At 41.0% G+C, this 26339-nt stretch overlaps 1 protein-coding gene across 1 annotated transcript; it reads left to right on the top strand.

The window, feature by feature from the left end:
- Positions 1–1725: 1725 nt before the first annotated feature.
- Positions 1726–3662, top strand: lratd2a (LRAT domain containing 2a). Its single transcript, XM_080863417.1, has one exon. The coding sequence runs from the start codon at positions 2198–2200 to the stop codon at positions 3020–3022; it is 825 nt and encodes a 274-aa protein (XP_080719543.1). The 5' UTR covers positions 1726–2197; the 3' UTR covers positions 3023–3662.
- Positions 3663–26339: the final 22677 nt, after the last annotated feature.

Genomic DNA, 26339 nt, shown 5'->3' with positions numbered 1-26339 from the left:
CTAAAGGTGTAATACATCTGCTGAATTCATTCTGCATGTTATTTTTGACTCCTATCATATGCAGCGTCAGACTGAGGCTGCTGCAGGGCATCAGAGTGAAATAAGAGGAAAGTAAAACACGCGCGCACACAGCCGCACACAAAAGCCCAGAAAAAAATTGTGCTTATTCACACAATGAGCACAAACTTGAGCCGAAGTGGATGAAACGCTTGTGAATGGTGAAATTACACCAGCCTCTTACACACAGTCTGCTGCTTTGTCATTTTTATGTCATTTCAAGAGAAATCAGAAGTAGATGATCTTTGAATGAAGCTGCATCAGTATCGGGTCAAACAATGGCACACATGCACACCCTCATACTCCAGTAGAGCATCTGGGGGCCACAAATGTCACAAGTCTACAAACTCTTGTGCCTGATTAGATTAATTACATTCGTTCAACTAGGAAAAAATGTGCTGATGTAACTCTAAAAGTGGAATTACAGTTACATACAGTGCTGTATCCATATCTGGAGTGCTAACGCTCAGTGGCACTGTTGTGACCTGGAAATCTGCATTACAGATGCACTTTGTGACCCTGCCACAGTCTTACTAACCTGGAAAAACATTCATCCTGGACTACTCGGGGGTTATGGGGAAATAACTTAATGTGATCCTCTGCAGCTCTACCACAGGTCAGTCTCTTAATTAACCTGATAGTCTGGAGGAGTGCTGCCAAAAGGTCTCCTTCCTAATCTGTTGAGTTCTTAAATGAGACCTTTCTACCTGCTTAAACTGCAGAAATCTGTAATAGGTGATTCTGCATTTCACCAAGGACAGAATGACACTGAAACTATACTGAGGTCACACTCAGGGTCATTCACCCTGCAAAGTTTGTCTCTCTCTCTCTTGTCTTCATAATGTAACATTTGTTTCCTTTAAACTGCAAGTTTGCTCGGAGCCCTCAGCACCTGTCCTGTTCCTCAAGCCGTTTCACATACAGGTGCTGTCACACAGAGGTTGCTGCAGCAGCAGTAGCAGTGTGTGCCATTTCGGGGAGCATATTCCCTTTGACGGAGGGATACAGTGGTGAGAAAATAGTCCATAACCGAGCACCTCCAGGCATTCTACGAGCCAGTACAAACATAATGGAAATATTATGGTCCCTCCAGGAGATAGCAGGCAAAGTACTTGGCAGCTTCAGCTCATTCAAGGACAGAGAGGTGGTCAAAACTGTAAAAATATCTCCAGATGTTAGAACCCCGCCCCCACACCCCACTCCACTGTCCCCTTATAGGACAGTGGTAATTTGTACCAAGGCATCAGTCACTTATCTATAGATTCATCATTCCAGGATCTAGTTTGATTGACTAACTGATTTTCTTTCCAATACACACCACAAATCAAAGAACATCACAAACACTTACATACATGTTAAGACCATGACAGTGTGCCTGCAGTAATTACCAGAGCACTAAAAAGTAATCATAAAATTAGTCTGTTTGTTCTCACAAATATACATATATCCTCAGTTCCAAAACTATATTTACAATTAAAATAACCAACAGACTCAAAGTAGATCCATATGACTGCAAACAACTAACACAATAAAATGTTTGTGTATATTGTTTTACAGTTTAATGAGTCAGTCTGAGCATGAACTGAGAATCCGAGTGAACGAAACGGCTCATTAGAGAGCAGGAGCGGATATTAAAGATGCGGTGGAGAAAATTACGCGCACTTCCGCTTTAAAAGCGGCGCTGCGTGTGGCTGGAGAGAGTCCCTGCTGATGCCGAGTCACCCGGTGTGGCACGCTGCTCAGTTCCTGAGCTGCTTATATCTGCGTATGTAGGCAAACACGTCGCTCTGTCTGTGGAGGATTTTGCTTTCATCGTTTCTTTTCCGACAGAGGGCGGACGTAACTTTACGCAGGGAAACAGGAGGTGAGGCTACACCTGAGGGATATTTGTCCTCGCCGAATCTGTAAGCAGTTTGTCTTTTCCTCCCAACTCCACTTGTTGATGGGGCACCGAGTGGTTATCGGCGCATTCGGTAAACGGAGTTACTCTTATGCGTAATTTGGACAAAACCCTGTCTGAGGGCAGGGCGAAGGAAGTTTTTTTAGCCTTTTTGTGGCAGATGGTTGGGATGTTTGGCGACCGGTAACAGCCTTCGGCATCAGATCACATTACACAAGCTGCTACCAGGTGAGCAGCGGCATGGGGAACCAGATGGACAGGCTGTCGCATTTAAGTTACGCAGAAGTTCCCACAGTGGACCCCAACGGCGTGGACGCCGAGGACGGTCCGCGGATCGGCGTCTCTTACATATTTTCCAACGACGACGACGAGCTGGAGGACGGCTGCGCGGTAGACGGCTCCGATAAAGACCCGAATCAGGAAGAGAAACAGTACGACCAGCGCGACGAGGTGGAATGCGCCGTCTACAACAGAGACGAATGCATTTACGAGAAGAGCGCAAAGTCGGTGAACCTGGAAGTTTACTCCCCAGAGAATCTGCTAAACAAATGCAAACCAGGTGATCTGGTGGAGTTTGTGGCTACGGGTCAGTACCCGCACTGGGCGGTGTATGTGGGAGACTTCCAGGTGGTGCACCTGCACAGAGCCGAGGTAAAGAACCGCTTTCTGACCGATGCGAGTCAAGGGAGGAGGTGTCGGATTGTTAACGAGCTGTACAAATTCAAAGCTCTGGGTCAGGACATGGTGGTGCAGAACGCGATGGAGCAGGTGGGATTAAAGGACCGGGAGCTGAGCTGGAGAAACTCTGAGTGTTTTGCAGCCTGGTGCAGGTTCGGCAAGAGGGAGTTCAAAATGGGTGGGGAGATACGCATAGGCAAGCAGCCCTACAGGTTGAAAATATTCATGACGGGCAAACAGCCGCACGTGCTGGAGTTTCAGAGTTTGGAGGACATGATCATGGAGAAGAGGAGGAACGATCACCTGGGCAGGACAGCCGTGCTTCGGGAGCTGGCCGCTCATTACAGCAGGATGGAGGAGATCAAAAGCGAGCCGGGAGCTGAATGATGTCCGCTTTTTCGTGCTCTTCAAAATAGGCTAATTGCGTTGCAACTTAAGTGTAGAGTAGCCTTTACCGAACACAATCTGTTACACTGTCCTCCTCCAGCCTGTAGCAAACATCCATATCTTTGTTTTCTGTTAAGCACAGATGTCATAATTCCTACCTGAATATTGTCAGTCCAGCTGTGGATTTTTGGTCCATCATGTTTTTATTAGTTACATCGACGCTACTGCCTTAACGCCACAATCTTCAACATCCTCTGTTGCCATATGGCCTTAGCAAACATGAATTCAGCTATCTAAGATAAATTGAATAGCCTGATTTTCATCCCCTCCCAAAAGCCTCTCCAATCACAGAATGTATAGTTTTATAAAAAGCTTTACACATCTGACTTAAACTGTCATGACTCTGTAAGTAGAGCAGATTTTTTTTTCTCTATTTATAGCGTGTCTTGTTACTCGATCCTTGTGTGGTTCAACTTCATCTCATTTCACCCAGACAGCAGTGTCAGAGCTGCTCGCTGAATACAAGCAGTGTTCGTTTTGCCCTTAAGGGTAATCCTCACTCCAGCACATCTGAAGAAAATGTTGTGGAGCTTGTCTTTGTTATCTGTACCTGAAGTTTAAGTAAACCATGAATCTTTGTCTCTTTTTGAAATGAGTCTTGTTGTCTGTGCTCTTATGTTTGATTATTAGAGTAAGAAAAACACAATATGGATTCAGTGCATCATTGCATATGATACATTTTCTTAATTGTTGACTGTCCATAAAAGATGGATGTAGATGCTGGGTCTCAAAAGTAAAGTCCACGTAGAAGTGCCTGAAACTTGTGGGTTTTTAAAAAAAAAAAAAAAAAAAAAAGGCCAGCAGGGGGTGATTACTCTGGCTCATAGACAGTATTAAAAAACAAACATGGATGCACATACCCCAGAAGGACTTCACTGGTTAATGAGGTCCTGCTGTGAAGCATTGGAGAAGAGTTTTGTCATCAACACCTTTTGTGTTCTGAAGGTTGATGTTAAGAGCGAGGGACAGGTCTGAGTATGAACACTTACTGGCTAATCACTTGTCAATTACAAGTCATTAACCAATGAGCATATTCTGGCTAATCCTCTCTTCTTGTTCTCAGAATCACCAGAGGTATAAGATAAAGGAAGTTGTACACAGCCAGGCTTTCTTTACCTTAGCTGGTTTGACAAAATCTGGGGTTCTTAACTTTCTCTCTTAAGTTAGGCTTTCGGTTTCAGGCTGTGACGCTGTGATCACATAAAAAGGGGAATGCAACACTGCTGCAAAAAATACAGGAAACTAAAGCCACATCAATCTAGTGATCTAGCACACAGAGTGGAAATATATGTTTAAAATGAAGTTGATTACTTTTATTAGTGCTGCATGACAAAAATATAACAGGATACCACCTGTGCAACAAGTGCAGTTTTAACTACACACTTGCTACTACAATAAGTGGTATTACAACAAAGGCGAAGCGATTGGAAACGACAGCAACTCAGCCACAAGTGGTAGTTAATGTAAAATTACAGACTGGGGTCAGTGGATGCTAAGGTGCATAGCGGGCAGAGGTCACCAACCTTCTGCAGAATCATTTACTACAGGCCTCCAAAATCCATGTGGTTTTCAGATTAGCTCAACAACAGTGTGTAGAGAGCTTCATGGAATGTGTTTCTATGACCGAGCCGCTGCATCCAAGCCTTACGTTACCAAGCGTGACGCAAAGCCAGTGCAGTGGTATAAAGCACATTGCTACTGGACTCTAGAGCGGTGGAGACGTGTTCTCTGGAGTGATGAATCATGCTTCTCCTCCTGGCAATCTGATGGACGAGTCTGAGTTTGACAGTTGCCATGAGAACGATATTTGTCTGATGGCATTCTGCCAAGTGTAAAGTTTGGTGGAGGGGGCATCCTGTTGGTGTGGGGTTCCTGTTCCAGCATAACTGTACCCCAGTGCACAAAGCAATGTCCATAAAGACATGGATGATTGAATTTGATATAGAAGAACCTGTCTGGCCTGCACAGAGTCCTGACCTCAACCCCACAGAACACCTTTGGGATGAATTAGACCAGAGACTGTAAGCCAGGCCTTTTTGTCCAATATCACTGTCACACCACCAGTGACCAGGTTGGGTTTTGGCCAGTAAAAAACATATCTTGCAACCCATTAATGGACTCAAAGTTCTATTTTGTATGTCTCAAAATGAGTGACTCAATTGCAGGAGGGCTCAGCCGGACAACGTTTTCCTACAGGAACAGAAGTTTTTTAAAAAAACAAACAAAAAAACAGATGAAACATCCCTGTTGACTAAAATTGATGAAGGTTTTTGGCACTTTTGGCTTCATTTTTCAGACCTGGATGCTATGTTCATCTTTTACACTGATGGTCTATGGTCTGACTGTAAAAATAAACCCAGCTATATAGAAGTCGAAGGGGAAAACAAATGTACTGCCTACTTGATTTGTGATTTTGGGAAACAGTTCCCTGATGGGTTTATAGGTCAAATTGCTGGTTTAAAGTGGCATTCAGTACAACATGAAGTTCCAACTTTGATTTGACCACACGGTTTTAAAGGCACAAGCTGAAATCTGTGCTCTTTAGTGGAAATGTGCATGATTTACCGGTTATTATGAGGTAGCTTTGCATTTCATCTGGGCTCACCTTTATTAGAGCTGTCACCATAGTAACCTAAGCTGCTTGGATAATCTGCTCTCTCCTGGTTTAGACTATCAGAAAGTAAAATGCCTGCATTAATGAACTCTGAAAAAACACAGAGCCACAATCTGAGATGATTCCAGGAGCCAGAGAAAGGGAGCCGGAAGTAGATCAGAATTAATAATTAACAAAAAGCGCCTTAAGCAATATTTGTTCTGGGGACCCTAACGTCATGCCTGTGTTCCTGCTTGCAGAAGTGAGATATGCACTGTATTCAGCCAGAAGCAACAGGTCATAAGGTGAAGATATGGCCCAGTGAACAAACTGGAGGAAAGTTTGGATGAAAAACTTCTCACAGAATGAAGAATCCCTCCTCCTCAAACTACAACGAGTGTTTACAGTGTTTTTTAGACCATCTGTCCACTTTGCTATTTAACTAGCACTCCAAACAAATAGCAGGTGGCAAAAGGACCATCATACAAAAAGCTGCATTGGTTTTTGCATATAAACCCACTTTTCAGTTTTGCAGTGTTCCAGACAGTAAACCGTTTCCACTGAAGCTCTTAAGAACACGATGGAACATGGTTATTGAGTTTTTAAAGGCCCCAGTGGGATGATACAGCTTTACATCGGCAGAAAGACTGCACATTGTTCCTCACTGATGGCAGTGATAAGCGTAAGTAGTTAGAATTTTAGTAGTCTGCATTGTGCAGTTTTCTCTTGAAGCCCGTGCATAACAAACAATTACTCCAAACTATTTTGAACATATTAATTTATTTGTGCAGTTTATTATTCGTGAAAGAACTCAGATGTTGCTGCAAGGCAAATATTCATCAGAGTGTCTTATATATAGGTTGCAATCTGAGCACTAAAAAGAAAGGCGTCGCATAAATAGATTTTTACTTCACCCACAAAAATTAAGAATACTGGGGGACTTCTAACAAATACCTACACCTCATGTCCTTCACATTTCATTTATTTCAACTGAAATGCAAAATGACTGCAGGTTGCATTGACATGTCAAGTATACAGTAAAACTGAAACCACGGCTTTCTGATGTTTTTAACTTGTACTTAAATGTGACATCCTGTCAAACCTATCAGAGGAACTAACATGCTAAAATAGTTTGGTTCACGTGGTTCACCACTGTGAGAGATATCTGGGCTCTTAAAGCTACTTTGTGTTTCCTTTTCCCAGAGGTTGCTTTCACATTCTTTGCAGCACTCTAATCAAATTATGACACGGTAAACCATCCTTGGAGTCTTGTTGAGCTCAGTCTTTCCAGAGTATATTAGACACTTTTGTAGTGAGCCAGGAGTCGTTTAAAAAGACAGGAGTGCATCTGCGCAGATGTTACTGCCGTGGCTGCAAAGAGCTAATATCCTCTCATGTGAAAATGATGGAACAGCCTCCATGTGAGTGGCACTGCAGACAGATTAGGTCAATATTACAGGGCATGAACTCAAAAATGACTGAGAGACAGTTGAGACCCTGTTTTTATCTATCTGTACTTTTAGCTTGTTTCCTCACTGAGGTTTGAAGATGGTTCGTTTAGAGTCGGCTGAGGTTTTTAGCTCGTGACCCCTGAAAAGGAGAAAATTCCTAGATTGTGGCCTCACTGTGGACACGAAAAATCCTGAAAAACCTAAATAAATAGCAGAACACAAACTCAGATATGCAAATGAATATCTAATTAATAAAAAAATTGTCAAAAAGTTATATAAAGATTCCATTTTCAAAAAATTCTGTTCTTAAGCAACATATGAGCCAGTATATTGTAAACTAGTTACTCCGGTGTTCCTGTGATGTTCCTGGTAGCCAATGTGGAACCTTTACTTTTATCACCAAGTGTGCGTTATTTTCATCTGGCTTCTTCTTCTTATGGTAGATGAAAGGACAGTCTGACTGCTCTTACTGGGAGGCAGAAGTCATCCAGAGTTAACGGTCTCCTCCGTCCTTTCACCTGATGGGATGTGAAAGTTCGGATATTGCCAAGGCAACCCAATTAGAACTGTCAGCGCTAGCAGCTCTGCCTGCTTCCACTGCTGTGTAGGCTTTGTTTCCACAGGATGCTGATGAGTTGTCGAGATTAGTTGAACTCACATAAACACGTTAACAGCCCAAAAGACAAATCTTATACTTATTCCCAGCTCCATATGTTATTCTTGAACTCTTTTAGAGTTGCTTTGCATGAGTCACAGGGGATGGTTAACTTTGATTTAAAGACACTTAAAGAGTTACTAACAAGATTATTTTCCTCATAAATAGACCAAGAAAGCTTTGAACTCAAGGATGACCACTGTGCAACAACATATATGCTTCGGAAAGCATGAATTACCACCTGGATACTGAAAAAGCATCTATCAGTAAAATGCTCATCGTAAAATATTTCACATTTCCCACAAAAAATATCTCATTTTGCAATGCAACTGCTGCTCGTTACTTTTATGGCGATGTTAGACACTCGCAGCACTTGTTTAATGTTATGGCTGGTAAGATCATTGTCCTTGGTTTTGGATTATGAGGCACTGCAATGTACTCCTTTAAAGTCTATAACCAAAGGCCCGAGGGCAAATATTCATTACGCTCACTGTTTTCAGGCAAAACATCTCATTTAAAGGAGTAGACTGACATCTGGGGTCTGGGAAGAACCAATCTAACCCCCCATCCACACCCCCGTGTCTTTTTTTAATGTAGCTTAATGTAGCATAAGTAAGAATCTTTTCATCCAAGTCTTTATAAGAAAGTGACGCTCAACTACTTCTATGATGATAACACTAGAGTACAATAACAAAATTATCATCTACAGCACATAATAGCTTTTTGAATTTCTGTGTTTTTTTGTTCTTATCAAGCAACAAAAAAGTAACAAGTCCACTTGATTCCATTAAAATGTATCTTTTTACAGCAGTGAAAATATCTGCAGATCAGTGCCCTCAAATAAACAACCTTGTTTAATCCACTTCAGGACAGCAACATACAGATTTACAAGGGCGCACGAACACACAGCTTTTACTAGAAATGAGAAAATAAACTAAAAAGATCAACAAACTGCCCCCACACTGAGGGCCGCCACGGTTTCATTTCCCCCCCAAAAAGTTGATTAAAACGTTTGTGAGCACTAAAGGAATGTGAACGTTTTAATATTCGAGCCCTGTTGTTTTTGTGGCGTGACCTGTCTAGACAAACGGGAGGGGATGCTGGGAAAGGCTTTTGTTGATTACGCCTGCCTTTTTTTGATAGTGAATAACACAGCCACGGGTGCAACGCAGCCACCACTCTCTGTGTCTTTTGAGTCATTCCAGGAAAATTTCCCAGTGCCTCCAGGACAAGGATTACACCGTGATGTCATAGTTGAAAGACGGCCGAAATGAGAAATGACTAATCAGGGTAAAATCAACTAGAACGCAATGCAGCAAATCACAATGACTGATTACTGGTGTGTTGAATAATGAGGATTTTATGAGGCGGTCATTCTGAGATGGATCCAACGTTCATTTGAAAGCAAGACTGTGTGACCTTTGCTGAAGAGCAGCCAATATGGAGCAGCAATTAGTGGATAATAGCAAAAGCTAACATAGAGAGTGACAGTAGCATAAATGTAGAAGAAAGCAGGGTGAGCATCAGTGGTTTGACTTGTTGTGTTGTCTAGCCTGATGCGTTCCTATTTATCAGCGATATTTGATGTATTTTATTTTGAAAGGGTTTTAGGATACTTTTTGCTTACTTTCCTGTTTTAATTTGTTCCTTATTCCTGTCCACCTGTCTGCTTTTAAACATCTGCCCTGCACTTATTAGTATCACCTGTGTTTAAACTGTTATACCTGTTCCCGTTAGCCAATCAGATTTGAAGTCTCCTGTTTTGTGCCTGCCCATTGCTAGGCTGTCTTTGAACCACTATCATGTGGTTTTTCTTGTTTTCCCAAAAGATCCGTTGGACTGTTTCTGTCGCGTGGCGAGAGGCAGAGTAGACTCAGTCTGCCATGGGATGGGGCTCTTTCCAGTTGTTAAAATACCAATTTTCACAGCAAAGAAGAAAGAAATATGCTTATAGAATGGTATAAAAAACATTTAGGTCCATTTTTCCAGAACTTAATTGCAAATTATGCATTATTTAGGGCATGGCCAGACTAATTAGCAGACAGCTGCCTGTCTGCAATGACTGACAGGGGGCATAAAACAGAGGCTGGCTCTCACATCACCTTAAAGTGGAATTTATGGGAAATTTTCACAACAGCAAGTGTAACTGCTAAAGTCAGCTAACTTTTCTAGCCTTAACCACCCAGCCACAATAATTTCCTACTGGCCTTTCAAGATTACTGCTGAGTCGTGAGACTTCTAGAGGGCTAAGCAAACTAATCAGCACATGACATAACAATGACAGCGTCTGTTAGCTAGACAGTTTATGGTCGGATGAGACCAAGAAAGTCACGTAGAAGCAGCAAAACTACACAGAGTTCTGTATTTTTCATGGATCATGATTTCATTCCAAGAATTGTTCTGTTTAAAATTTAAAGTCTTGCAATCATGGCATGACAGAATACGCTTTGTTGGACTCACTTTGTGCTTATCTCACTAAGTTTGCACGCATCCCTTTACTGGGAAGGCTGCCAGAGCATTTCTCCCAAAGCGTTGCCTGAAGCGGAAGTCTTTTGCTTGAGATCCACACATGAGAGGCTCAGCCGAGCGGGCTAAGATGCAGAAGAGACAGGTGGCTTCATTGTCTGTGTGTGCTTTGTTTATAGCCGCCGTTATACTGGTCTTTCCCATGGCAACGCTTGCTGGCAGTGGCTCTTTGAACTGGTCATTTTGGGAGGAGAGGGCCTTGTGTTTACTGGGGGTACTGAAGTCAAATTAATTGTGTTGTTTTTAATGTCCCCCAACTGGAGCCAGGACAATTTGCATCAGCTAAGTAAACACAATTATTAAACTCTTGTTCACAGAAAGCTTTCGGCGAACAGGTTCGTTAAAGCTTGACTCCTTTGAGTAAAACGATCCGTGGTGTTTAACAGCCTGACGTGTCGCATGTCGTGTCTCACTACAGTTTACTGTACACCAGAAGACTAGCTCACCTTGCAGAACAATACTTTGTTCTCAAAGTCACTTCACTGTGAGATGTGAGGTTTGGAAATCCAAACGCAAATTTGCACACTGTAACCAAACAGTCCTTTCTCTGTGGTGTTAACGCACCATTAAGCCGCTAAATTGGAGGACACAAGGGCGGGCTCTGTGAGTCAAAGGACGTGGTAGCCTAACATTTCTTCTTTATTGCTCCTTTATCTGTTTAAACAGCTGCATATACAGGCAGCTTTCAAAGGGAGGAACAAACATACCTCAACAAATTACACAAATGAATACTTTATGCTTTTATTTCATCTACGAATGATGACAAAGTTTAATTAGAAGGCATATCTAAACATCTGGATGCTAACTTTATTTAATCTGGCACTAGTTCCATATTTAAGGTTTAATTGCTTTGCAGTTGCTGTTGTCACCATTCAGTATCCATTAACTAGAAAAATCAAGTCATTAAAAATAATTCTGCCATTAGCTAGCAGTTTTTTTTTTCATAGTTAAACATGTATTCATTTTCCGTCTTGCTTTTTCCAACTATCCAAATGGGGCTGTGGGAGTAGTGGGTACTGGAGCCTATCCCAGTGGACACGGGGCAGATCATTGATCCATCACAGGGCTAACAAGGCAGATAACCAAACAGCTAACATGCATGCATGTGGAAAGAAACTGGAGGAAGCATGAAGAGAAGATTCAAACTCCACATTGCTTTAAACAGCCCAGAGAGTGGACTATATTTATCAAAGATCTAATACGAACATGGAATGTGTGCTGATCAGGCGCGAGGAAGACAGGCACTGTACAAAAATGGCAGATTATAAGACGTGAAATAAACAGAAGCTGCATCAGGCTGGATGCTGTCCAAGATAAAGACAATGTTGGATAACACCTCCCACCCACTCCATGACATGTTGGTCAGTCACAGGAGCTCGTTCAGTGAGAGACTGAGATTACCGAAAAGCACCACTGAACGACACAGGAAATCATTCCTGCCTGTGGCCATCTCCCTGTACAACGCATCCACTTAACACACTGTTTGCTGCTACAACTACACATGTTTCTTTTCCAACTATTTATTTATAAGTGACTTATGTATGTATGTATGTATATATATGTATATATTGTACTATTCTTAGTTAGCGTATTGTCTGTCTTGTCTTAATGTTGGTTTAAAATGGAGCACTGTAACAAAAAATAATTTCCCCCAGGGATCAATAAAGTATTCTGATTCTGATTCTGATTCTGATGATAAAGTAACGCACAAACGCAACACAGCAAATCTTTAAACAAGACCAAATTAAAGTGCCAGAAAATGGAATAAACAAACAGAGCACAAAGAGGAACTGGAACACGGGACCAGCAAACAGACAAAATAACTAACTATGCAGAAACAAAGCATTTTATTTAACACTTGCTTGAACTTAACATCATCCAACCACCCAGCTCAGGGTTGTTGGAGGGATGGAGCCTGTCTGAGCTGTCACACCATCCAAAATAACTCAAATCAAATGAATCAAACTGAAATAACAACTCAAATTCAGAGTAAATATTTCCTGTCATCACACCATGAAATGATGAAACTTCAGCAGTTGACAGACGCTCCGCCAGCACCAGCAAAACAAGAGAAACACAACATTAGATAAACTAATGTAAGGGTCTAATGCATTTTCAACAAATGCTAAACAAAGATGAGCACGTTACATAGAATCAAAGATTAGGTGTTATCATGAAATGCTCTGCAAACACTGAAAAGATTGTGTTGCCATCGGTGTGCATGTGTCTAACAGGTCTGCTCCCCTGCCTGCATCCCGACATTTGCGCCCTCATTATGTGACAGTCTCCATGCAGACCGCATCGGGCTGGATCCCTCCAGGCCACAGGAGTGCCACTGTCTAAAATAATTAGTCTGTTTTAAAGTCTTGAGAGGCTGTTTAAAGCACAAGAAGGCAGTAAAGCGGTACTCCAAAACTGGTTTGAATTCTGTCTCTCCTCCTCGTGTGTCTGCAGCTTTCGCTCAACAAACAAATTAACAGCAACTTTCACGAAGCTGGCTGAGTAATTACTTGTTCAAAGTGCGATGCTCTTGAATGCACAGAAAATTGCACTGCACCAAAATGCCAATTTTCACATTAATTATGAATGTATGGGCGTCTTGACTGTCATCTGCTTGCACTTATTTTCAAGCAAAAAGAAAAAAAAAAGTAATTTTCCGACTTTGCTCAATCTTTTCGGTTCCATCAGCTGATTTTCGGCCCTTCTCAGAGATGCAAGTTTGCATGAAAGGATTAAATTATGAATATGAAGGAAAATACACGCTCTTAATGAGTCTGTTCCACTTCGATCTGGTGTTTTTTTTAAGGTTTATGGCCTAAATAAACTCAAAACATTCACACTTTGTTATATTGGATGGAGCACATCATGTAAACGGGCCATAATGGCATGTTCTCCTGAGCCTCCGCTGAAAGGGAGCATATTGGTCATATAATTTTGATGGCCGACGGAGTGTAGGGGACGAGTAGATGGTTGAGCGACAGCCTCTCTCTGCTGGGCAGCTGCACGCAGCTGAGGACATGCTCTAACTGCCACATGCCATCTGTCTGGAGATCTGGGGACCAAGGTGTTGCTCCAAGTGCGTGTCATTATCATTTTCATTGTGAAATGGGAGCGGAATAGCAATCGATCACTCTCAGAATCTGATCTTAGGTTGTTGTTCATTTTTCACTTCAACAGCTGAGGGCAGGGGTTCAGGGAAACCGAGGAGAAAACTGAAGAAAGTAGGGACATTTTAATTTTATCGTTGATATTCAGCTGGGACTTGGATGCCCTCCCCTGTGACTTAATCAGTATTCAGGAGGTAGCCACTCACATTTCTCTCCACAGGGTCTGAGGCTTTGACTTACCTGTCTCTTCTGAGAGGCTATTTGTTCAGATAGTGTCAGTATGGTGAGCTTCCTCTGCTAATGATTCCACACGCGGTTGAGGTGCTGTCACTAACAGCTTTGCCAAAAGAGAAAATTGACTCCTCTGGTATGGTACATAATTCTGCAGAATTCTGACTGCAGGGAGGTCAGCCAGGATGTTACACGACATATCAGTATTCATGAAATTTTAGCCTATCCTGGAAACCCCTCGGCTATCTCGTCTTTGATCTCTAGTCGTGTCTGGGGAGTACGTTAGGCCAAATGAGCATCCACAAACTAATTGCTGCTCATTTGCATAAATTTGTGGCTTCCAGATGCCAAGAGTGTCAAATGCAAGGATAACAGCTGGCTGAGTCACCTCCCCAACATGTGAGGGTGAACTCTGACCTTTATCATGGCTCTAATTCTGCGTCACTCTTTTCAGAAATGTCACTTTGGAAAGTAATTTTACTTCAGGTGGATATATTTATTACTTTATTTATATACTTCAAATTACAATCTTGTGACAGCATGTAAAGTGGAAATAAATACAGGATACAGTGGTATGAAAAAAAAGGAAAGAAAAATGAATTATTAAAGGACAACAACTGAAATATGTTTATATGGATTTTAACTCCAACTAAAGATTTCAGAAAAGCACAACAAGGGCAAATAAATGAATAAAAATAAATAATAAACACCTGTTGGAACAGCTCACAACTAATTAGTTTCATCTGCAAACAGGTGAATAACACGACTGGAGTAAGGCTGTGTTAGTGTCGTCAGATTTGTTTAGAAAGCTTCCTAACTGAGTGAAGCGACCGTAATAAGAGCTGGTCAGATTCTCTAAATACTAAAGAAGGGTGCTTCAGTGTTTCCTTTTTTTTTTTAATTTTTTTTTATCTCCATCAGCAAAAACAATCTGGATAACTGGCAGGTGGCAAATCATGTAAGTCTAAATAATTGTACGTATTCCATTTCCAGGCCATAACCTACTAATATGTTTTGAATGTTGAATTTTTTTTTTTTTAACAACAGGCTGTCAAACCCACAGCTGACCTCTGCTGTTATAAAAGTTGCTTCAAAATTAGTTGTTGTTCTTGTTTGAAAACCACAGAGCTACATCAGCTCTCTGAATCAAGATTATTGTTGATAATAACTCTATCAAAGGGCTTTAAGAATCACTACAGTTCAGTTTGTGTTATTGTCCGTTGTTACATTCTGGGTCTCTAGAACCATTTTTTTTTACTTTGGATCAGGTGTGATCGTCGAGGCCTGGAGTTGGAGACCCCTGATGTAAATATAAATAGAAATGTACATATTATTACATCATAACACATCTCTATTTATCAAATGACATATGAATTCACTTCTACACTTTACAGTATTACGAAGGTGGTTGGATTCTAACTGAGATACATCATCACTGTAACTTATGTTAAACATTTAACAATTCAGTTCAGTTCAATTTATTTATATTGTGCCACAACAACAATCACTTGAAGGCACTTTATATTATAAGGTAAAATCCTTTCATTAGAACAGACTATATTCAAGTTTAGAGCTCAACATGTATGAAACCAATCACCAACTAATCAATACTCTTGAGCAGAGTGTCAGCTCTCCTGGAAGATCTCTAGACCTCAATACATGGAAATAGGATGAGCTAAAGTTTTAGAGGGTCTAAAGTTTATGTCTTCCACTAAACAGCATAATTTGGTGCCAAATGTAAATTATTATAAGCAACTTTGTTCCTGCTTTTTCCAGGCTGCAAGCAATTTTTAAATAATTCAGTGTTTTTTTTATAGGGTGATCATATTTATACTGATGTGTCTGCAGCAGCTGTGTTGCATTCAGTCTGGGTTTTCTGTTTAACCCTCTTCATGTTTTCCTAGTAAAACAGTTTTATTATTACAAAATCAGCTTTTCTGTTGCCAGTGGGTCTGTACAACTTTGTGATTAGCCATATGGACCAATGTGACCCCTTTCATGTGAACACACTTAGTGTTATGTTGGAAAACCTTTGTATCACTTATTGAGATAATAACTGCCTTTGTGTAACAGCTCAGCTGGATTGCAGGCAAAGCAAAAATATCCTGGTATGTTGAATTTGCTTGAATGAGCTTGAATGAGCTCAAGTGAAAACTGCATACAGAAATGCAAGTAAACACTACTGACGTTTTGCGGACACATGACCACAAACCATATGTCATTAACATGACTGCCATTTTTTTGACAATGGAGTGTTTGTTGAACCTTTAGACAAAATATATAAAAAATATATCAAATTTTAATCTGCATATATGAGTTTTAATTTGTATCACATTTTCTACATTTAGAATAGAATAGAATAGAATAGAATTCAACTTTATTGTCATTGCACATGCACAGGTACAGGGCAACGAAATGCAGTTTGCATCCATCCAGAAGTGCTTTAGTGATATAGATATATTACAATATATATTAGCAATAATATAGATATGTGAGTATATTACAGAAATGGGTCTATTATGGTATGTTATAATGTACACGGTATGAAGTATGTTGTGAATATTCTATAACTATAAGTATGTACAGGCTGTAGTGAGTACAAGCTATGTACAGGATATGAACAGGATATAAATATGAAAAACTATACAGAATATGAAATAAATAACTTTACAGAATCTGGGATATACAGCTATACAGAAATGGGAACTATGCAAGTTGTAAACAGTTGTAGGATTAAAGATTATCGAATGTACAGAATGATTATTTACACAGAGCTATACATTAGTGCAGTTAAGATAAGTGAGGGTGTAGATAGTTTCTACAGAGGCTATATAAAGTGCTAGTGGTTGTGAGTGGTGGTTCAGTCCATGTTATTATTGTGTTTGAGGGTACAGTTGTCCATTGTGGGTGTGTGTATGTTCAGTCCATGAGTTTAACGTGGGTCAGATGTCAGGAGGCAGAGTTTGCCAAAAATATTTGCCATATTTTTGCAATTTAGTCATTAAAAATGCAATTTATATCATTTTTTTGAGGGTAAAAAAGTCACGCTGATGATGTAGACGTCTCAAAAACTCACAAAAACATGTATCATGTACGATACGCCTGGCTCTGAAGGGTTAAAGTGGGATTTGCTTTCAAAACAAAAGCTTCACTTTTCGAAACACGTTGGCTGCAGTTCTGAGACACAACTTTAACTTTGAAAGTGAACTCTCTTCATTTCCTGTTTGCGTCGCAAGTTGTGCCACCGCTTGGCCAGTATTTGTAGACAAACATGAAAAACTATAGGCAAAGCAGAAGGAGACTTTTGCTTTTGGTGCAGTGCTTTCTTTTAATCCAGTTTCAGAGGAGGTTGTATCACGTTAAATATGGCGGCTAGCTCTGTGAGAGCAATGTGCACACAAAAACTAAAAACATGAGGTTTACGATAACCTACGGCAGGGAAAACACCAAAATATAATATGTATATACTTTCCCTAACCTAATCTAAACTGAGTCAAGAGATGGTAAATGAAAATTTACAGCATGCTTTTGTATCTCTTTGACCACTTTAATCCCTTTTCGGACTCCAGTATTTTGCCCCAAAACACGTTGAGATGCTGACTGGAGGAGGCAGAATTGAACCGCTGACCTTCCAATTTATGGCTGACCTGCTCTGCCTCCTGAAGCATATTAGTGAAAAGGTGTGTGTCAGGTACTCACCATGTGGTCCACCTCCTGTGCTGCAGGTGTTGCCAGGCAAATGCAAGAGCCACTTTCAAATTCTAACCTTGAAACACAATACTAACCCAAGGCCGGCATGATGGAGAACACTAGTGAGCATCAGGCTTTAATTGATATCCACAGGTCCCTGCTGATATAACATATTTTATGAAAATATTTTATGAGCTACAACTTCAAGTGAGAAGTATTTAAAGACAATCATTGTAAAATGTTAGTGAGCGATGACTTCATTGTTTTCTTTATTAATCTGTGCAGCTCAAGAAAAAAGAAAATTAGAGCCAAATATTTAACACATAGTAATCCTGCTAATTGCTGAAGGAAAATATTTAGCTAATTTTAGATGTTTAAGCATCCAGTCTGATACAGATTTTAAGAAGTGTGGCAGTGAACACATAGTCATTAACTGGAAAGAGCTAGAACAAAACCAAACCACCCCTCCTCTTCATAAATAATTCTCTTTTGTTTTTTATTGAGCATGATGTTTCCTACCCAGGTAAGTTCACTCTGTTTTTGTATTCACAATGTGGTTAAAGCTCAGAATAATGAGCTCACCCTCATGAGGTGCATTTTCATCACTCTGCCCGGTGGTGGGTCAGCCAAAGGAGAGGAAATTCCACTGCTGCAAGAGGGTTGATTATGATAATAACATCAGCAACAAAAAACAAAGGATAAAGTCTTTGCATGGGGAGCGTAACGCTGGAGAGCCTTATTCTGATTAACACGAGGGTGTTTTAACAGCATGTGCCATGGGAGGAAGTGTTAATAACAATGTTTGGAGTCAGGATTTGGGTCCGTCAGAAGGAAACGTCCTGCTATTGTTTTCTTTGTTGGTGTTGAGCATTTTATTGATGCAATTTGGTTTTTATTTCAGCTTTATGTGAGGTGGTTTGCAGTGTGTTTTCGCTAAGGGTAGCTCTATGAATGAACTTTGTTAATATTGCCCTCACATTGACATTTCTACCTCGAGGCAGTCGTCACATTCAACACTTGTTCCCACAGGAGACTTCATGGCTCACGGCTCTGCAACAGTATGGCTGAGCTCTCAAGTCTCAGCAGGAAGAAGGTTATGAACCCTATCATTAGAGGGAATATGTCACTGTGTGTGTATTTGTGCGTGTTTGTGAAAAGACTACATAGGGGGTGCATTTGTTCTAGGGGGTCGAACGGAACCGGCATCAAGGTAAGTCACCTGTCCTTGCCTGCCTGCCTGGAGGCTTGTACTGTACTGGATTCGGTGTGAGAATAAGTTTCACGTCCTCCATAACCGCGCTGCAACCCATCAACCTCTGCATGTGTCAACCACAAGAAGCCTTCTGTGTTTGCTGAGGTCAAAGTCATCTGTCAGACTGTCGAGATGGCTGGCTGGCTGGCTGGCTGGCTGGCTGGACGAAGGTAATTGGTAGCATTGCCGCCTTATAAGAGAAGCTTGACAAAAATCTTGCCATGTGTCAGGGAGGTTTGATCGGGGAGCGCAGCCTCCTCTGATGGTTGCCTTTGCTGAGACACAAGCACACAAGCTGAACGCGACAAAGAGGCACGTGGCCACTATCACGCATGAGAGCAACCAAAGGTGGCTGAAACACTTCGCTCTTGATGGAAAAAGAAAAAACAAACCAGAAAACAGTTCATACGAGGAGTCTTTAGTATATCTGCCACCCAGAGAAGATATTACTATCTATGTAAATTGTGGGTGTAATGAAGCGTATTTAAAGGAACTCCAGGCCTGGAGTTTTACTGCTCTTAACAATGGAAGTGTTTGACCGAAGAGGTGGTTTGAAATGTGACATATTTGTGCCTTAGAAATCACCCCCGGAGATGTTTTAGCTTCAGGCCAGAGATAAGTCCCAATCACATCTCCTGGCCATTTCTATGGTTGCCAGGATACAGAGCTTCACATAAGCAGTAGTTCCAGTCAGGCTTTACGAACAGACAGCTGAGCCAAGTAGTGGAAATCAGGGAGCTAGTTAACCGTCTTCCTTCTAAATCTCCTGTGTTAACTGTGCCAAGGAAGCTATGTTCCTGCCCCCTTTGTCTGTTTCCTTCACGATTAGCAGGATATTTTAGAAGACAGTGACACTCAGCTGAAAGTTGGACTACTGGCCAAAGGAGATTTGATAAGTGGTGAGCTGAAACTTGGCGATGACACTGGCATTAACGAAGACAGTTACTTTATCTCTTGGTTCAAAATGAGAGAAAATTGTAACCCCTACTACCTCTTTATTTAATTTTTACTAAGCATTTTAGGAACTTTTAGATTATGGTCTTGGTCTAATATGACAGTGATGGTGAAACACTAGGTAACAAGAGAAGTTTTTCGTCATTTCCTTATTTGTATTATTTTGTATGCTCGTTTTGAACAAAACAGTGAGTCAGCAAAGCAGACTAAGCTTTGTCGGTGAGGCACCGCACATGTTACTGGGTTAAAAACTGTTAAGTGCAGATAATACAGCTCACCAACCATAAGGCAAGAAGCAAATGTGAGAAGTTTAATGTCAGTGTGCTGTGCGAGAGCATAGATCCATGTCTAATGTCTGAGTAAGGTTCTGTCAGTATCCAACGTGTTATCAATTCTAAGGTGTCAGGACCTAATAAAAATCATCAAGCCCTTAGGAGGTATTAAAATTAGGTAGACATAATCTCAGATGAATATCATCATGTAATGTGTTACAGACTGGTCTGTTTTAGTGAATCGCTGTTCAAATATGCAATTGCGGAAACAAAGCGCCTCTTCCTGCTGTATTGACACAGAGCCTTAAGATACTTATTTCCTCTCTGCACCTGCTGCAGAAATTCTTTAATTTCTTTTTCCACATGTAATCCATAAAAAATGTGCAGCTTAACAATGTGAACCCACCCTGTGCTGTAATCCCCATCGCAGGATGCCGTAACTACAACTGTGACATTTCTAACGCGTCAAATAAATATTTTATTTAAAATAATTCTCTAGGGTCATAATGTGTTTTGCAGTTTTGTGACGTGGGCTGTTTTACTGCATTGTTTTGTTTCGTCTTGAACACTGACACAGTTTTTGTCTGGGTTGCCAGGTTTTGTTCTCCGCATACAGCCTAGCTTGTATGGCTCTCAGACCTGCACCTTTTAATCCTCACAGCAGTGTGTGCTCAGTGGTAAAATTACCTCAAGGTCCGCTGTGAGACTTAAGTTCATTTCTCCACATTAAATCTCCTGTAAAGAGACTGGCATTTGGGATTTATAATGTGCCAGTGACTGACCTTAAAAGACACGCTGTCCTAAACCATGCCAGTGTCATAACTTGTTTAATTAAAGGTATGTCACAACTTTGTCACATAGGAAGGGCTTTCGGCCTTTAGAATTAAATGTAGATGCTGTCATCATTTGTCTATCAGTTTCTGAACTGGTTTAATCTGACCTCAAGTGAATACAACTGGCATAAAAGTATTAAAAGTGAACTGTGGCATTGTGCTTTCCTTTCACAGTAAGTTCAGTGAGTCACGTGATGTAACTTTACTTTAAATAATGCATATCTGTCTAATCTTGAGAAGAGCAACAAGCTTAAACGTTTTGACTCTGGTGGGATGGAGCTCAGTGTCCGGCACTTTTAATTTTCCTCTGCATGCAGACCCTGGACTGTAAGGTAAGGACGGGGCTCAGAGACCCTGTGCAGATTTATGACGTGGCTGAGAGGTGTGCCCTTCAGACAAGTGCAGGTAACAGCACACTTGTGAGGTGTCGAGCAAGGTTTATCTCTTTGTCGGAAATTAGAAGAAGGCCCATGGGTTACAGTCAAGTATCAACCTCTTAGGTTGAAAAATGAAACCTCCTGCAGTTCCTCCAGTCGCTACTTAAGTGAGTCAGACTCAGTAGACTTGCATGTGAATTCGCCCAACTTCATAGCATTTCAAGGCAGCTTGGTACAAAATAAGTTAGGACCTCTAACTTATATTGGAGTATATTATGTCTACTGTAGAGTGGTGACCTGTCCAGGGTCTACCACAGCACTAGCCCAGTGACCACTGGAGCAGCTCCAGTGCCACCCCCATGACTCTGCATTGGATAATCAGTCAAGAAAATGGATGTGTGTGGGTGGATTTAGTTTTTTATATTCATACATCTGGATGGTGTTTGTTTAAATGACAGGGATACACAGTGAATTTAAACTGACCTTTTTCCCAGATGATTCTCTAAGATCACTGTGGATGACTTTTCTCATTGGCTTTGTGTTAACATGCCTGAATGCTCCGGGCCAACAAATGATCAAAACTTCTGTTTTTATAGAAGTGCTCACACTTGGTGATGATGTATTAACCAAGTGGGTTTGAGTTTCAGCACCTGGCTGTTACTTCCCCTGCGTTTTACCTTAATTGCTGTTTAAAAAATGATTTCATGGTATAATATGTCATGCTGCTGTTTATCTGAGGTTGCATTTACCCAATTTTCAGGCCTGCTATGCATTGTTTTATTATGTCCTGATATATAAAAACCTTAGACCTGAAGAGGCGTGTGCTTTGTTTTTCACCGTACCTCAACGTAACACTTTCACATTCAAATATGGCAAAATTTGGCTACAAAAAGTCAACATCTAGGTGGCCTTAACGCTACCATTGAGACTTCAGTTTGAGGAGTCCACAAAGCAAGAGGTGATGTGGCCCGAAGCCCATCCATCTTTTATATACAGTCTGTGGTTACACCCCAATTTGAGTAATGAGGTCACGAAAGAGAAGAAAAGAGAGGTTTATGTGCTGCCCCAGTTTAAGGAGAAACATAGTTGTGCGTTTTCAGTGTAGATTACAGATGCATGTTCTAAAATATATCACAGTGCATTAGATGCCTTTTCACAGCAAATTAAATAGGACCTGCTGCTGATACTTGGGGTATGCCACATAACAAAACAATGCCATTAACTCACTGATTGAAACATAAAACGCTTCCTGAATTCTCACTTTATGTTTCAGATGATCCTGGAGTAGAGGAAGGCTGACTTTTTTAAATGCATTGCAGAGGTGCAACAAAATGAAAACAGCTTTTTTCAAACTCTAAAGACACTACTAAGTGCAGTAGGTGTTACACTTCATTGAGTATAGCTGGAGGATGAAAAACAGCATGCTTGAATGAGGACAGAAACGAGAAAAGTCTAAGAGCGCAAATAAAAATAAAGTTAAAAAATGTGTAAATGGTGATAAGAGAGGAAAGTTGGTGAATCACAGTGTAGTGTGTTGGACCGATCAAGGCCTTCTGCAAATGGATCCACACATCGTGACCACGGGGACAGGTGTGTTTGAAATGACTTTATGCTTATATTTAAGGCATTTTTTAAACTACACAGTGAAGAAAGGTGGTTGTGTGAGGCAGCAATTCCCTTTTTTAGAAGAGTGACTGAGCATAGTTAAGAGTTTCACAACGATGCAGTCTCATTATGAATCATCTCACTTATTCTCGCAATCAGTTCCCATTTTTACTCTACTCTTTCAAAGTTAGCCTTGAAAACGTACTTTCTTTAACCTCAACACTGTGCTAACAAATGGAAACTGAAGTAATTCCCCTTAAAAAAAAAGAAAAATCTGCAAATAACGTTTAACACACTCGATGTATGTAAAGGCCTTCACCTTTGAGTTCCTCGGCACAGAGGAGTTCACGCCTGCAGAAAAAGAGAGCACTTGGATAATGGCTTTGTAAGCTTTCTGACATGCTGAGACGCTCTCCAGCGCAAACGTAATTACAGCCTGACAGCGGGTGGAGGCCCTCACAAAGGCTTGATAATCAGAGGCTGGTGATCGGAGCATGTAGCTCATGACCAGGAGAAGCAGTGACGCTGAAAAGTAATTAAAGTCCCCCATAGAGTGGAGCCATGCAAACTGCGCTCCCAGCTTGCTGCAACACCCCTTCTTGACTTCTTGCTGTTCTATTATTCTCCCTCTCCTTTTCCATCTTCAGTCTTGCTTTATTTTCTCTCACATCCCGCCGCTCCATTCCTTCCCTTTGTCTCCCTCCTAACGCTCTGCCGTCTTCCTCTCGACTCCTGTCTCGCTTTTCTCTTCATGTGTCCATCATTCCTCCAGCCTTTGAGTGCTTTAAAGTGCCTCTCCATCCATCACCTGCTGATTCATGAATGTAGCAGCTACCTGTTATGTGCAAAAAGAAGTGAGTAAATGAACCACAGGATCCCATCAACCATGTACCACCCACATGTTCCAACGCTGAATTTACCCTAAGCTTTTATTTTACAGCCTAAGTCGTAGTGCTGCTACATTTAAAAGTAATGTATGCATACATATTTTCTCTTTATGTTCGATCCTGCATACCTGAATGTGTATAAGCTCTTCTACATCTTCTAAAATCTCTCAAACTTTTTTGTCAAGCACGCAGTGTTTCATATTATTTTCATGCTGTGGCGTGCAGCTTATCTCCAGCTAAGTCTTTGTGCTATGCAAAGGAGTGAAAGATTACCTCGCGTACTGCTCCCCCGTTCATAGCCCCCTGGCTCACCGATGAGGAGCTCAGAATAAATGGAGAAACGGAGATGTAGGCCATCGAGCAAGTATGTGGATTGGTTAATCCCTTCTCCTTCTCCCCCCTTTTTTGGCACAGTTCAGGCACCGTATGTGGCCTGCAGTCTCCCCCGGCAATGGAACTAATCACAGAATGTGAATAATATTATTACTCAATTAAATGTTTTCACTTTCTCCAAGCTATCCACCCACTGATTATGGAACAACTACTGGATTAAAGGACAATCCTGAATAAAGGTCAAGAAATGTGTGTATTTTAACCTTCCAATAAATTCCCATCAGGCAAATTATATGAGAGAGCCGTGGCACTCAAAGAATGCCAAGCAGAAAAATAAAGGAGAATTCCTAAATGCTTTTGATAGCACCTGCCCCGCTCTACCCATCAACACTGAAACCTGGAAACATGAAGCGCATTGAACCTTTGAGGCTGATAACACTTTCAGCTGTGTGCTGGCAGGCATACCAAATCATTACTGCAGTGCATGCCCATGCTACGGTATTGTTGGGCCTGTTTGTGCTGTTGGCAAACCAATATACTTAATGATGCTGAGAAAAGTCAACAAAAAAAAAAAAAAAGGGGGGGGGTCAGCCAAAAAAACATTAGTGTTGCCATGATGGCTGCCAAGTGGCAAGACTTGGATCTTGAAGTTTTGCCAGTTTGCTGGTTTGGAGCATTCAAATGTGTGTTAACACAATGCCAAGGAGGAAAGACGTCAGCAGTGATTTTAGTAAAATGAAGTAATTGCTGCTGCCTATCAAGTTTGGGAAGGGTTATATTGCCTTTTCCAAACAATTAGAAGTCCATTACTCTGCAGTGAGAACGATTATTCGCAATTGGAAAACACTGAAAATAGTTTCCATTCTTTCCAGGACTGAATGCCCCAGGAAATTTACCCTAAAGTCAGACTGTGCATCAGAGAAACTGCAAAAAGGACTGAAGGGTTGCCAAGAGACAGCGTCTTCAGAAGAAAATGGCAGAACAGCATCAGAACAAACCACATGACTTCTGGAATAATGTCCTTAGGCCAGAAAGACCAAAGTGGATATGTCTGGTAATAATGTACAGCACCACGTTTAGTGAAAATTAAACACAGCATACTTGGGCTTGCTGTGTAAACGCAGGGCCTGAGAGTCTTAGAATCACTGAGAGAACTCCTCTGTATAACATCTCTTTGACAGCTAAAGCTTGGCCCAAACAGAAAAACAATCCCAAGCGCAGCAGAAAACGTACTACAGAATGACTGAAAAACAAAAGATTCAAAATATTGCAACGAGCCAGTCAAAGTCCAGACCTCAACCTGATTGAAATGCTGTAGCGGGACCTTAAGAAAGCTGAGCTTGAAGGAATTTCTTCACAATGTTCTGAAAGACTGATAAAGTTATTCAGAAAAGGATTACTTAAAGTTATTGCTGCTAATGGTGGTTTTGCAAGCTGCTGAATCACGAGGTGCACTTACTGCTACACACTTCTGCATTTTTGTTAAATTAATAATAACATTAGAAGTAAAAAGTGCATGCCTTCTTTTTTTTTAATACAACTCTGTTATCATGCAGCTTTCCACAGTTTTTCACATTTAACATACTGCTCAAAAACGTAATCTTCACCACTCACACACCACTAAAGCCTACAACTGCTATACAACAAGCTTTCAGTTCCTGCTTAATAACCCTAAAGCTACTCATGGTGTAACAAAATATCACTCCTTTTTTAATTTCACAATCCTTGTATGGCTGACTGTTTTTTTTATTATTATTATTGTTTTTAAGGGTCGATTTTATGCCCCACATTTCTGCACAGTAAATTCAAGTGTTGCAAGTTTCATTCTTAGTTGCTCAAGTCTCAGTTCAACTTCCTTCATGACTCTTGCGGCTTTTATACGCAGCAAGAAGCGTGTTTTCAGTGAAAAAGTCAAAAAAAGTGTTAAAAACCTGCAGTTCCTTACCTGTTTGGCACCAAACGACAGGCAGACAGCTGGCCACAAGCTGGCGAAGCATCTGAAGAGAGATTTTCTGCATTGTTGTGCATGGTTTGGTAAACACAAAAAGCTAAAGGAGAGTAAATATTTGATTGATATCCAAGTAAATGATAAATGCTATGTGTCTGCTGATTGAAAAAGCAATTGTTTGCCATAATAACGCAAAAAGGATATGACAAATGAATTTTTAGCTCAGCTTTTCTAGGCATGGTAGATTTATTGATGCAAGTCGTTTACACACGTCTCCTGATCCCCGTCTATTCTTCTTTGATGATCTCTCAAGCTTCTCCAGATTTGATGGTCATCTGACATTTAGCTTTGTTTTCATTCATCCCACAGGTTTGAATTGGTATTCATGTCAGGGCCTTATGCAGCCCACTCATGTCATGTGAACTCACGCTCACTTTGGTTTTCTGGAAGTAGTTTTTCACCAGGAGTGACGTATGTTTTGGATCGCTGTCGTACTGGAAGACAAAGAGATGACTCAGACCCAGTTTTTCAACTGGCTGGTTG

The sequence above is a fragment of the Rhamphochromis sp. 'chilingali' genome, assembly GCF_963969265.1.
Source record: "Rhamphochromis sp. 'chilingali' genome assembly, chromosome: 17".
In the NCBI taxonomy this organism is placed as follows: domain Eukaryota; kingdom Metazoa; phylum Chordata; class Actinopteri; order Cichliformes; family Cichlidae; genus Rhamphochromis; species Rhamphochromis sp. 'chilingali'.
This window is presented reverse-complemented; position numbering and strand designations above follow the sequence as displayed.

Bases quoted from the DNA above. Each gene is read 5' to 3' on its own strand.
- lratd2a (XM_080863417.1), top strand. From the start codon at position 2,198: ATGGGGAACCAGATGGACAGGCTGTCGCATTTAAGTTACGCAGAAGTT.